At 38.1% G+C, this 14813-nt stretch overlaps 1 protein-coding gene across 1 annotated transcript in view; it reads right to left on the reverse strand.

The window, feature by feature from the left end:
• Nucleotides 1-12191, reverse strand: part of LOC101286198 (olfactory receptor 13C3-like) — a 340583-nt gene extending 328392 nt beyond the window's left edge. The window contains 2 exon segments of the mRNA XM_049710996.1: nucleotides 10202-10605; nucleotides 10608-12191. Of these exon segments, the coding sequence (XP_049566953.1) occupies nucleotides 10202-10605; nucleotides 10608-10902 (699 nt within the window). The 5' untranslated portion in view covers nucleotides 10903-12191.
• Between the last annotated feature and the right edge of the window lie 2622 nt (nucleotides 12192-14813).

Below are 14813 nucleotides of genomic sequence, written 5' to 3' on the forward strand. Positions count from 1 at the left end.
AAGGTATAGTGTCATGATATTCAAGGCTTACATTATACTGATAAATTATTTCCACCTCCTAGAAGAACCTGTTAATTTCTTCTTAGTATTTATGCCAGCATTCTGAATTAAGGTCAGGTTCAACAATGTCAGATTCCATAGATGTGAAAGAGTAAATATTTGTTATGCAACAGTTGTAATTGTTCCCCCGTTCCCAAAGCAATTTAAAGTTGGAATGAGAGATCTGTGGAATGGAAAAACTTTTTATGCATCAGGGACAGTGTCCCACATACACAATTAAGAGTGGTGTTGGGAATATAATGTGACTGAACTAAAGCTCAAAAATGAAATAACATTCTCCCACCCATGCAACTTTTGGAAACAGGGGCAAATGTTCACCAAACTAACTTTATGAAATGTGAGATCTTTTTAGTTTAAAATATATTTACAAAGTGAAGTTAATTCAAAGTAAGTTCTTAATTGAAATGATAATTACCAAAATGAAATGCTAGACTTAAAAATGATCTAGATATTATGAATGAAATAAAATAGACATTTTCTGTGAATTAACTGCATTGTCATTTAATTTTTTTTACTTATCTTCATTCTTTTAGATAAGCTAATTTCATACAGATATTAATACCAACCTTTTTTGAAAGGAAAAGACAGACAGATAAGAAATAAAATAAATAAATTTATAGGATAAAAGTGAATTCATATGTGCGAGGCCAGAAAGAAGTTTTAAAAGTCCTGAGTGGATAGTTTGGGGCACAAATTCAGATACACAGATAGCACATTGTTGTACTAAAGTGTTTCAGAAAGTCTATTAAGCTACATTATAGATATTAACACTTAGATTCTGACTTTAACTTTCCAACAGATGTTACATTTCACTGTAAAATATTTGGATTCTGGAGGATTGTTCTTAGAAGGCAGGCCCATGCTCAAGTAGGAGACTTGCTGCTGGCGGACTGTGGTGCCAGCTACTGACGCAGAAACAGCCCTGTGCCCTTTTGGACTTGGCTATAGCCTTATTGGTCTTGAACTAGCCACCAGCACCATCTGCCAAGGGACCCAGAAGGAATCACACCACTCCAAGCCCCAGGTAACAGGGCTCGCCCACCTTAATCCCGGCTGTGGACCCTTACGTGACCCATGACCTGACTCCAGATGCTCTTGGCCAATAGTCCTGGACATCAGGGACCAGGTAGGAGGCATGCCCATTTGTCTGCAAGCCCTCCAACTTCCATCTGACTGCAGATCCTTAACCAGCCCTGTAATTCTGTTCCAGTCTCTTGCAGCTTCAGGCTGGGAACTCCCTGCCCACCCAGGAATCTACCTGAAGACATGCTCATCTGAGCTCCTGGAGGTACCTGCCAACCTCAATCTGACTACAGGTCTTGAAGCAGTCCTGTAACCCAGCTCCAACCCTTCACAGTCATAATCAGAGAGTATTCCTGCTCACCCAGGTACCTGCCAAGAGACACATATGTCTGTGTCTCTGGAGGTAGGCACTTGACATTGATCCAACTGCAGATGTTGAAAGGGCACTTATAAACTGGCTTCCACTTCTCACAGCTATGGTCTGGAAGCAGTCGCCCATCCAGGGACTAGCCCAGTGATCTAATGGGAGACCCCCCAAGGACCTACAGAGAACTACATGCATCCATGCACCTTATAATAGGCCAGCTGTCTTCAAACAATGAAGCTAACCCTTGACCTAGCACCAGAAATATTGACAAAGGTCCTGGAGGCAATTACAACCACCCAGAGACATAAAAGTATATGAAATATAACTCTCAGAGCTAAGTTAAATATAAATACTAGCAAAGACTATTGTATACTGTAATGGTGGCATGTAAATCACTTTTAATACTAGTATATAAATTAAAAGACAGAACTAGTAAGAATAAGTAATACCACAGAAATTTGCTAATAGAAACAAGTAAAACCTGACATCAATTACATAAAGTGGGGGGAGGGAGGGTAAAGTGTAAAATTTCTGTATTTGATTGTGGTAAATTAATCTGAACAGACCAACAATGAGTAAGGAGAGTAAAACAATAATCAAAAACCTCCCAACAGTCCGCCTGCTGATGCAGGGGGCGCGGGTTCATGCCCCGGTCCGGGAGGATCCCACGTGCCGCGGAGCAGCTGGGCCCATGGGCCATGGCCGCTGGGCCTGCGCGTCTGGAGCCTGTGCTCCGTGGCGGGAGGGGCCACAGCAGTGGGAGGCCCATGTACTGCAAAAAAAAAAAACAAAAAACAAAACACCTCCCAACATAGAAGACTCTAGACCAGATGGCTTCAGTAGTGAATTCTACCAAAATTTTAAAAAAGAATTAATGCCAGTCCCTCTCAAACTCTTCCGAAAAATTGAAGAAGAGGAAACATTTCCAAGCTCATTTTGAAAGGATAGCATGACCCTGATACCAAAGCCAGATAAGGACACTATAAGAAAACTACAGGGGCTTCCCTGGTGGCACAGTGGTTGAGAGTCCGCCTGCCGATGCAGGGGACACGGGTTTGTGCCCCGGTCTGGGGAAGATCCCACATGCAGCAGAGCGGCTAGGCCCGTGAGCCATGGCCGATGAGCCTGCACGTCCAGAGCCTGTGCTCCGCAACAGGAGAAGCCACAACAGTGAGAGGCCCGCGTACCACAAAAAAAAGAAAAAAGAAACTACAGACCAATACCCCTGATGAATATAGATGCAAAAGTCCTCAACAAAATATTAGCAAACTGAATTCAACAGCACATTAAAAGGCTCATACACCATGATCAAGTGGGATTTATCCCTGGGATGCAAGGATGGTTCAACACACACAAATCAATAAATGTGAAACTCCACATTAACAGAATGAAGGATAAAAACTCCACTGTCAACTTAACAGATGCATCAAAAGCATTTGAAAAATTCAGTACCCTTTCATGATTAAAAAATTTCTCAATTAATGAGGTATAAAAAGAAGGAAACTCAATGTAATAAAGGGATATATGATAAACCCATAGCTAACATTATACTCAACAATGAAAAACTAAAAGCTTTTCCTCTAAGATCAGGAATAAGACAAGGGTGCCCACTCTTGTCACTTGTATTCAACATAGTACCAGAAGTCCTAGCCAGACCAATTAGGCAAGAAAAAGAAATAAAATGCTTCTTCTCCAGGGGAGAGGAAGAAGTTAAATTATCCCTGTTTGCAGATAACATGTTCTTATATATAGAAAACCCTAAAGGCTCCACCAAAAATTGTTATAATTAATATATTAATTCAGCCATGTTTCAGGAAAAATCAATTGAATATCTGTACACTTACAAGGAACTATCAGAAACAGAAATTAAGAGTATAGTCTCATTTATAATAGCATCAAAAACAATAAAATACTTTGGAATAAATTTAACCAAGGAGGTGAAAGATCTGTACCCTGGAAACTATGAGACATTGATGAAAGGAATTGGAAAAGTAAATGGGAAAATATCCCATATTCATGGATTGGAAGAATTAATATTGTTAAAAATGTCCATACTACCCACAGCAATCTACAGATTCAATGTAACCTATATAAAAGTTCCAATGGTTTTCTCACAGGAACAGAAAAATCAATCCAAAATTCATAGAAACCTCAAAGGACCCTGAGTAGCCAAAGCAATCTTGAGAAGGAAGAACAAAGCTGGAGGCATCACATTTCCTGATTTCAAACTATATAACAAAGCTTTAGTAATCAAAACAGTATTGTACTGGCATAAAAACAGACACACAGACAACGAAACAGAATAAGTCCAGAAATAAACCCAACTATATACAGTCAACTAATATTTGACAAGGACAACAAGAATACCGTTTGAGGAAAGGATAGTCTCTTCAATAAACGGTGTTGGGAAAACTGAATATCCACATGCAAATAATAAAACTGAGCCATTATCTTACTCCATACACAAAAAATAACTTGAAATGGATTAGAGACTTATATTTAAGATCTGAAACCATAAAACTCCTAAAGGAAAACTTAGGAAAAATTCTTCTTGACAATGGTCTTTGCAATGAGTTTTTGTATGTGAACCAAAAGCACAAGCAACAAAAGCAAAAAATAAATAAATGGTACTAAATCAAACTAAAAATCTCTTCAGAGCAAAGAAAACTATCAATAAAATGAAAAGGCAACCTATGGAAAGGGAGAAAATACTTTCAAGCCATATATCTGGTAAGGGGTTAATATCTAAAATATATAAGAAATGCATACACTGAATAGCAAAAAACATTAATTTAAAAAATGGGAAAAGGAACTGAATAGACATTATTCCAAGGAAGATATGCAAGTGGCCAACAAATACATGAAAAGGTGCTCAACATGATTAATCATCGGGGAAATACAAATCAAAACCACAATAGCTCCTCACATCTGTTATAATGCTATTACCAAAAAGACAAGTGATAACAAGTGTTGGAGAGGATGTGGAGAAAAGGCAATCCTTGTACACTGCTAGTAGGAATATAAATTGGTACAGCCATTAAGGTAAATGATACGTATGTTCCTCAAAAAATTAAAATTAGGACTACCTCATGATTTGGCAATCCCACTTCTGGGTATTTACCCAAAGGAAATAAAATCAGTATTTTGAAGAGATATCTGCACTTCCATATTCATTACAGCATTATTCACCATTGGAAAGATATGGAAAACAATCTAAGTGTCTATTGATTGATGAATGGATGAAGAAATATGATATATATGTACATATAGATACATATGTATATATAAAAACACATATACAATGGAATATTATGCATCCATATAAAAGAAGGAAATCATGCCATTTATGATAGCATGGATGAATCTGGAGACATTACTCTAAGTGAAATAAATCAGTCACAGAAAGACAAACACTGTATGATTTCACCTACATGTGGAATCTTAAAAAAAAAAATAGAACTGATAGGAATCTAAAAAAAAAATAGAACTGATAAGATGAGGGAGTAGAATGTTGGTTGCCAAAGTTTGGGCAGTGGGGTAAATAGGGAGATGTTGGTCGAAGGGTACAAACTTTCAGGTATTAAGTGAATAAGTTATGGGGGTCTTTTACAGAATGCTGATTACAGCTAGGAATACTCTATTGTATACTTGAACTTTTCTAAGAGAGTAGATCTTAAGTGTTCTCACCACATATACACAAAAAGTAACTATGTGAGGTGGTGGATGTTTAAATTTGCTTGACTGTGGTAATCATTTCACAGTGTATACATATATTAACTTCATGTTACACACCATAAAAATCATATTGCACAACCTAAATATATATATATATTTTTACTTGTCGATCATATTTCAATAAAGCTGAAAAAAATTTAATAACGTATTTGGATTATGAGCAATAAAAATCTACTTAAGAAAAAAAGAGCAGTATTTATGCATGTGTACAGACACAAACACAACTCTCCACTCACACACACTCACACCACAAACCATACTATGTGTACATTAAATTCAAATGGAAATATGTTATGGTTTTTTAATAAGATCACAGAAGTTTAGAGCTGGAAAACTCTGTACAATACTGTTTAGTAAGAATTCCCTTTCTATGAATGAGTAAACTGAGGTAAAAGTGATGAAATAATATTCCAAAGCCACTGTTAGTATTTAATTAGGAAGAATTAAAAACAGTCTTCCTTATTCATCAGAGGACCCCGATAGTGACAATGACATAATATGAATTTTTACCTATTTTCAGACAGAAGCTAATGGACTAGCAATATGGTCTGAAAATACAGGCCTTACATGACTGGAAGATAAAGCTCTCCTACATGGGGTTGTATGTTATGGGACACTTTATGGACTTGAGGGATAATCAAAGCAGGGCATATCTATGTCTATCACATAGACATAGATATGAATTTTCCTTACGAATTCATAAAAGGACTAGAAATAACAAATGGAAGCCTTTATTCTCTTTTTGGAAGCGGCCTTTTGGGGAACAGGAGATAAGAGGGCATGGAGGCATTCAAGTAGTGCAGTAATGTGTGCAAAACATATGCATCTCATTGATTCCCTCGGGAGCTGGATATGTACCTAACAATTTTTATGCTTGTCAGCAGAAAAGGTTGCTTTTAGTCTCAGTTGCAAGTGGATTACATTGGCCCATTACCCTCCCTTCTGGGTAAATAACAATGAGTCTTGACTAAGAGAGACACACATTTTCTTCTTGTTTGTTCTTGGATTTGCATACCTGGCAAATGATGCAAATACCTCAACCACTACTTGAGGCCTACAGCAAGAGGAATTTGGATGTTGGTCATCTAATTAAGGAAGTCAAAGTGAAATCCAACAAGTTACAGTCCATTGGACATCATCTACATCCTCATCCACAAAATGTGGACTAATGAAAACTGAAATGGATAATTTAAACCCTGCTTTTACAAAACTGGAGCGTGATAGAAGGCTAAAAAGATGGTTTTCAAGGCTGAATCAATGTGTGTTAAAACATGATATATGTGGACTTACAGGAAGACCACTATTGGCCATATTGTTGAGATGTGTTGGGGGGGAAATTGTGGGAATGATACAGGCGCTTTATAGAAACTTCTATATTTCTAAAAATTTTCTTTTTCTTTGCCTGATCCTGTTTTAATGGGACATGGATCAGTTGCTGAACATGATACCATGACAACACATCTAGGTACTACTGCCCACACTACTAAAATAATTCAGATCATTCTTTATTTACCCTTTTAAAAATGGGATTAATAGGTTCTGTTTCTCTCTCACCTGGTTAATGAGGCAAGCCAATATGCTTGTATTTATCCAACCCTGTTCTATATAATACACAAGATAAAGGGGGAAATCATTGACCATATTTAAATTGCTGCTAGTTTTATGGATCAGTCCTCCTGCTGAAGCTAACAGTTCTACTCCAAAGAGGATAATCTGGGTAAAAATTAATGAAAGGTGGAAAGAAGGGAAAGTGATTGCTGATATAAAATGAGCCTATGGGAAGCTCTTTGGCATGCTATAGCTAACGTATATTTGGAGATTACTACTATCTATATGATAGCATCCTGGAGAAATAAAACATTTTGGGTTCAAAATATGTACTCAAACTCAATAAGCAGTTAATGGCAATATGTTGGGTATATAAACCAACATTGACTGAAATATTCTAAGAGACAGTTCCTCAAAATTGGCCTAGCAGGTACGACTGAAGTTTCAGAACTCTCCTTTTTGGCCTGAAATTCCTTCCTCCTGCAGGACCATAGCCTATACTGTTATAGGAAGCATTAGCCTTACATGAGTGTACACTGAATCCTCCTCGTGTGTTCTGTAAAATGTTCAACCCTGGGTAAGTGCTGCAGTGTTTAATTTTAAAAACTGGGCTCCCTTGAAATTTAGAAAGTCAGGTAGTATACAGCCTGTATTATCTCATGGCAACAATCCACTGGATCGAGAAATAATGTATTTTACATGGCTCATGCGCCCTTTTAGTGGCTTAGAGTCATCACCAGCACCGTCCTATTGCTAAACTGGAGACAGCATCATTTATCTTATAGTTTATGCGCTCCAGGAGGTGCATTCTTGTAGACTACCATGTGAATAGTGGAACTTGGATTTTTGCCACTTAGTGTATGTCTACACATTACACATATATATCTATAAATATATACTAGATATATAGATATTTATAGATAGACAGATAAACTGATGTAATTATGCCTAGGATTTGTTTCAAAATAATCTGGATGAGGGCTTCCCTCGTGGCGCAGGGGTTGAGAGTCTGCCTGCCGATGCAGGGGACACGGGTTCATGCCCCGGTCCAGGAGGATCCCACGTGCCGCGGAGCAGCTGGGCCCGTGAGCCATGGCCGCTGAGCCTGCGCGTCCGGAGCCTGTGCTCCGCAACGGGAGAGGCCACGGCAGTGAGAGGCCCGCGTACAGCAAAAAAATAAAAAAAATAAAAAATAAAAACCCTTTAACCTCAAGGGTTCATAGCATATTAAGTGATAAATCAAAATACAAACATGTTGAATGTATGACTCCTAGTTACTAGAAGAAATATTTTAAATGGTAGCTTTACGAGATGACCATAGTGATAATTTTTAATACTTTTTGATATTTTAATTAAAAATTTATTTATTAATAAGAAAATAATACACCTAATAATCTATTGGAGATTTCCTGATTTTTTCAGGGAAAGACATTTATTATCACATCTGTCAATTTTCTGATCATTGATTAACATGAGTACGCTTGTTTATATCAAAGCCCTATAGCATCCACTTTTATATACCTATGGAATATTTTAGCAGGTGAAGAGTTCAACTTGATACAAGCCTGCATATTAGATGTTGACACTCTTGGTATTTTTTGCGGGAAAAAATTAAAAATTAAGGTGCTAAGGAGTTGGTTAAAACAATATAAATAATATTTTTATATGCCTAAAACATTGTCATAGAACAAAAGTTAAAGAGAACTAAGTATGGATCAGATACAAATGCAGGGCCTCTACTGAGAGGGTAGAGGAGAAGCACTAGAAGTTCAAAAGCTGTCAGCCACAGGGTCGGGTACATGCCTTTCTGAACCAAAAGCAACACCAATGTGATCCAACCCAGAGGAGAGAACAGCATCTGGAGGGTTTTTGCAGTGACAGCACTCATTCTGGTGGGACAGTGGCAGAAGAGCAGAATTTAGTGACCAGATCATCTAGGCAGAAACCTGGGTCAACCTGAAGGAAGTAGACTGGCAAAGAATGAAGCCTCTGAGTAGGAGATATGGGGTCGTGTGACTCTAAAACAAGTAGGAAAAAGGAAGGCTGGGTAGGAAAATGAAGTCAAAACCCAGCTATCATAATGAGCTAGGAGACCATGGGGAAGCTGGATGGTGTGGCCCAAAGACACCCTATGCTAGGCACTGGCCTTCTAGACGAGGACTCTACAGAAAAAGAAAAAAAAAATAGATTTACTAAGGAGTTTCAACTCATTAGAGAATGACAAGAACTGATTTAATTTCCCCAGTCATGGATTTTATCACTCCTTCTGAGCCTGTAAGAACATCTCAAGCAGATTTGAAATGTTTTTGTTTATTTTTCGGTTTAGAATACCCACCTTCCTTCCTCCTCTACACTAGCTCCTCTTCTGGTCTGCAGCCTCAAGAGCTCAGCAGGCCTCCACTCATCAAGCCACTCAAGCCAGAAGCCAGACTCTCTTTCTTTGCAAGCACCCGAAACCTTAAGCGCTCTTCTGCAGCACCATCTCACTTGGCTTGGATTAGAACAAAAAACGTTCCCATTCTTCCCCAGGGACTGTAGTGCAACCCCTCCCACCAAGCACTGTACACTCCACATAAGGCAGAACACTCCCTTGATTATTTCTTCCCCTGGCCCGAACTTCTCTTTATGTAGATATGGGGGGAGGGGCAAGGAGGGTGTGACTTATATTAACAGAGTGACCTTTAGGGGGAGATATCTAGCTCTCATAAATATTAGCTTGGGGTAAGAGAGGTACTCAGTAGTAACTTTTAGTCCTCAATTTGGAGCCAGCTTTAATTCTGAAATTTTAGGACACTATGAAGTTGGTGCTATGCTAGGTGCTTTCTCCAACTTATTGACACTGGTACCTGGTTTTATCTCTTTCTTTATTACAAGTCTATGATTTACAAAGAATAGACTATCCAATGTCATTTAGGTAGTTTGTGAAATTGAAGATTTTGTACTCTTGCCACTCTATCTCCAAAGTTATGTGTAACTGTTTTCTACTACATTTCTGTACAATACACCAGAAACACTCATTTCAGATACCACCTGGGATGAGACTTTAATGAAATTCATTGTACTTGTGAGATCTGAAAACACTGGAAGCTGAGTTTATAGCAAACTACAGTTCTCAGTAATTCTAGCTGAGTAAGGTTAGTGAATGGAAAAATAAAAATATCTCTGCTTAACCATGGTTTCCTCAAAGCTTCTTACTGATTTAGCTATAAGTCCATCTTTGTGCCTATTACACAAAGATCTGCATTTCTGAAATACTTATTGGATAGGTTTTCGGTTTAGCAAGTATTTTACAGCTGCTTTTAGATCCTTATTCCTCAAGCTATAGATCATAGGATTTAGCATAGGTGTCACTACACCGTAAAACAGGGAAATGAGCTTGTCAGAAGTTTGCAACTTGTTTTCTCCAGGCAGTTCTTGAGACGTGGGTTTGGCATACATAAAGAAGATGGTATCATAAAATATAATTACCACAGTCAGATATGCTGAACAGGTGGAAAAAGCCTTGCATCTTCCTGTGGCTGAGTTCATTCTCAAGATGGTGTAGAGGCTGAACATGTAGGAGAAAAAAATGATCAGCAATGGAAGAATTAGAAATGCCATATCTGATATTGTCATGGTGATAATACTGAGGGATATATCAGCACAAGCAAGCTTGAGAACAGCTAATATTTCACATGGGAAATGATTGATAACATTATTCTCACAGAAAGGCAATCACATGGCAAGAGATGTTTGCACAACTGAGTTGATTCCACCAGACAGCCATGACACAGAAGCCATCAGTACATACACCACCTTGCTCATGATGACGGGGTATCTCAGAGGGTTACAGACGGCCACGTAGCAGTCAAAAGCCATCATGCCAAGAAGCAGCATTCTGTTGACACCATTGCAAATCCTAAGAACATTTGCACTGCACATCCAGAGAAGGAAATGTTCCTTTTTTTGAGATTAAGCTCATCCAGAAAAGAGAGGTTTCCCAGGAAGAAGTACATTGGGGTGTGAAGATGGGAATCAAAGATGCTTGCTATTATCAGAACACCGTTGCCAATTAGAATCACTAGATACATAATTAGAATTAGAACAAAGTCAACTATCTCAATCTTTGGGTATCCAGAAAGACCCAGAAGAAGAAATTCTAGCACAAATGTCTGGTTAATTTTATCCATGTCATCCACTTTCAGTATGTCAAAGGAAGATCTAATATAAAATATATTCACTGCCAAGAAACAAATGTTACATGTTACATATTACCTGAACAATTGATTTTTTAAGAATGAATTATAAGGAGTGTTTGCTTGAAACTCTGACATCCAGCTATCTTCAACAACGTGTAGGACTAGAATACAATAAAACTGGGAAGGATGGAAGTACCTATGCCCATTGCCAATATGTGAAGATCTACCTATGATCAAGTAAACATACAGAAGTAACCTTTTCTGCTGTTGAAGTCTTGTTCCTTGGTTGAGGTTTCTAAAACTCCTGACTAATTAGCAACTATAAGCCTGACTTCATCTACCCCAGAAAGTAAGCAGTGGAGATGGCAAGAGACTACTCAACAAGGACTAGAAATATGATTCTGCAATTCATGATGGTCAAAACTTCACAGCAACTTTGATGTTTTTGGTTCATATTTCTTTCTACACCTGACACTGCATACTTTATATTAGGCACTTTAATTTTTTAATAGACATTAATAATAATAAATTGAATAGCATAAACTGAACTTTAACATCTGTTTAAATGTAGATAGTTGTTGATCTCATTCCAGCTCCTCTTAGTATCTTGTGTGACTGTTCCTGTGACAAGACCATTGCATAGATCAGATCCACATGAATGTCACACACAGTCTTTGGAGAGTATTACATAGTCTCTTAACTTATTTTCATTCTGTGGCTTCAGCATGTATCTTCATAATTTACTCACTTAAGTCAATCTAAGAAAACAGCAAGAAGGTTTAAGTATTTTATATAAATAGGTATACACATGTGTATATGTACTACTACTTTATGCTTAACAAAATACAATCATTGTTCATATTACTCCCATTTTTTCAAATATTAAAACATGAAATTTTTCCAAGGTTAACCTCATAGTAAACAGTGAAGTAGAGCTCAAGGCTCAGATCAAGTGTGGTTCACAGCGTCACTAATTTTTATATACACATGAATCACCTGGTTATCTTGAAAAGCTTTAGATTCTGTTTCGGTTTTGGGGGCAGCTCCTGAGAGTCTTCATTTCTCGTAACAGCCCAGGGTTACACTTATGCAACAGGTCTTGAAAGCACTTGAGTAGCAAGTTTTTAATCTACACTGAGCTGGCAGATTATCCAGATATTTCTGATACAAATGGATTTTCTTTTGCCTTATTATGTGGATTGGCATACCAAACTGGAAAATGACAAGAACATATTCCTTTTGTGTTTTAGAGAAAATTCAATATTCATATACTCTTAAGAAAAAAATACTATGGAAAGAGTTAAATAGTCTTAAGGAAAAAATATTATTGGAAGCATTTTTTAAAGCAGGTTAAATGTGTGCCAGACTACTACAATAGCTTTTGAATATTACTGACAGCCTATCTTGAACCCAGTCATATTCCAAGCACGGTAAGGATAAATAAAAGAATAAAGTGCCTCCCACTACAGAGCTCACAATTCAGTTAGGGATATAGGAAAAGTACATATAAAATATATTATGAATATAATGACATTATGTAGCTTGAGTGAAATTTATAGATTTTCCCATAAGGAAAAAGTTTATGAGAAATAACTCACGCCAGGGAGAATTCAGGAAGAGTTTCAGAAATGGGCTGGACCTGGAAGCAGGGAAAGAATTAGACAAGTTTGGAAGCAAAGAAGGGGAGTATTCAAAAAGTGAGAAGGTGAGCAAAAGTTAGGAGTAAATGGATTGGCAGCACATCCTTTTTGGACAAGAGTTTCCGTGGTGGAGTGGTGGCAAGCACGTCTCAGAAGGAAAGCATGGCAGGTGCACCGAGAGGCTCTGAAGTCAGAGAATTTGGCACGTCTCTTTCTTTTTTTTTTAATAGATCTTTATTGGAATATAATTGCTTCACAATACTGTGTTAGTTTCTGTTGTACAACAAAGCGAATCAGCCATATGAATACGCCATGTCCCCATATCCCCTCCCTCTGGAGCCTCCCTCCCATCCTCCGTATCCCACTCCTCTAGGTCATCGCAAAGCACCGAGCTGATCTCTCTGTGCTATGTTGGCAGGTCTTTTGGTGGGGAAGGAGTCTATCATTAGAAAGCACAGAACATGGGTTGAAAGCTTGGATCCTGTGATGTTAGTACCCGCCAAATTTGACATCACACTATAGGATTTTATGAGATTTTTAGCAGAAACATAATACAAGGAATTAAGATATTTAGATTAATGGGTTTGTCACATTACTGATTGTATGTGAAAACTGACCTTTCCATAATCACCACCACATTTGACATTGGTCAAAATCACAAGTTTAGCCCTCACGTAGGCTAATAGTGTTAAGAATTTCATTACAGCCAATTTTCCCCCACTCTGCCACTTGGTTTGCCATGTGATAGAAGTTGGGGAAATTACTGTAGAGCAGATATTACTTAGAGTCTGAAGTCCAACTCAAAAGAGGGATTCGCACTACAGGAATAATTTAATTAAGAATACACAAGAGAAATATCACAACTTTGAAGAGAAAGACAATAAGGGAATATAAAATCACAATTTTGGAGATGAAAACTTTAGCCCAAATGAGATTGTAAATTTTTATTTATTCATCTTAAGACCAGAACTTTCTTTAAAGAAAAAAAGAGGGAGGAGAAATCTTCATTTTTGTTGCCAAATCTTACTTTAGGATCTTATGTGCCATATTTTAGGCTTGAAATTAGCTCACTTGGCTGGTGTCACATGACTAATAACAGGAGGAGGAAGTATCCAAACTCCACTGTCTTTACATTACTACCCTGCCTAACTGGTAGCATTAAAATTTCCATAGAAATCATGTGTCAACAGCAGGGAATGGTTAGTGAGAACTTTAGAGAAGTAAGGGTCACAAAGGCTACATTCATTCAACAGTGCCCAGAGAAAGGAGGCAATGATTCAATACTTACTCTACACTACTTCTTATGACAAATCAAAATTCTCCCCAAGAGGGCTCAGAAATTGGTCAGAGGATGTACTGGATAAGGAACATAAGCACCCTTGATCAGACCAGTCAGTAATGCAAATGGAAGAAGACAGCAAGATTTACCAGGACACATGAAGATGTTCTAGCCAGGCCCTTTGGGTCCAGGACTACAGAGCCTGTTGGCTTCCTCTTCCAGACAACTGCAATGACAATGCATCTGAGGCTACCTGAATTGCTTCTCCCTGCCGTCTGCTCCAAGCCTTTCCCTCCTAGGCAGGAATCCCCTCACTAAGTCAAACCCACCTTGACCCAGGCTTGTCTTGCTACCTTTGGTTTACTTCTGCGCCCAGCGCTTTAAACTGTTTATGTTGTTATACTGTGAGGTAACAAGAGACATGGGGGAAGGAGCTTGCCTGTCTTGCTCATCCCTCTACACCTAAGCCTAATACAGTGGTAGCACATAATAGATGGGTTCTGACTGAATAGATGAAGGCTTATTTTCTAAACTCTGAAGCATTTTCCCTGTGCAGCATTTGTAGATTAATTATCAGTAAAACTTTAATATGTCACATTTGTTCATCTGTAGCAGGCTTTAATTTTTTAAAATATCTTTCAGTTAGTATTAACAAGCTGCCATCTTATACAAATAATTACCAGTTTATGCATTATAAGTACAGAGGATCATCTAACATTTATTGACAGAGGTTTAGCATAGTGGAAAAGTATCTCAGACTAGAATCAAAGTCTTTTGATTGAGGTTCTATGCTTCTAATTTATAGCCTCAGTCTTCTCATTTGTAAGATAGTGATAAAAATACTTGCCTTACTTTCCTTGCAGGGAGATTTTAAAGAAACAATGTGGGGCTTCCCTGGTGGCACAGTGGTTGGGAGTCCGCCTGCTGATGCAGGGGATGCGGGTTCGTGCCCTGGTACGGGAGGATCCCACATGCCGTGGAGC

Source organism: Orcinus orca, chromosome 6, assembly GCF_937001465.1.
Source record: "Orcinus orca chromosome 6, mOrcOrc1.1, whole genome shotgun sequence".
In the NCBI taxonomy this organism is placed as follows: Eukaryota; Metazoa; Chordata; class Mammalia; order Artiodactyla; family Delphinidae; genus Orcinus; species Orcinus orca.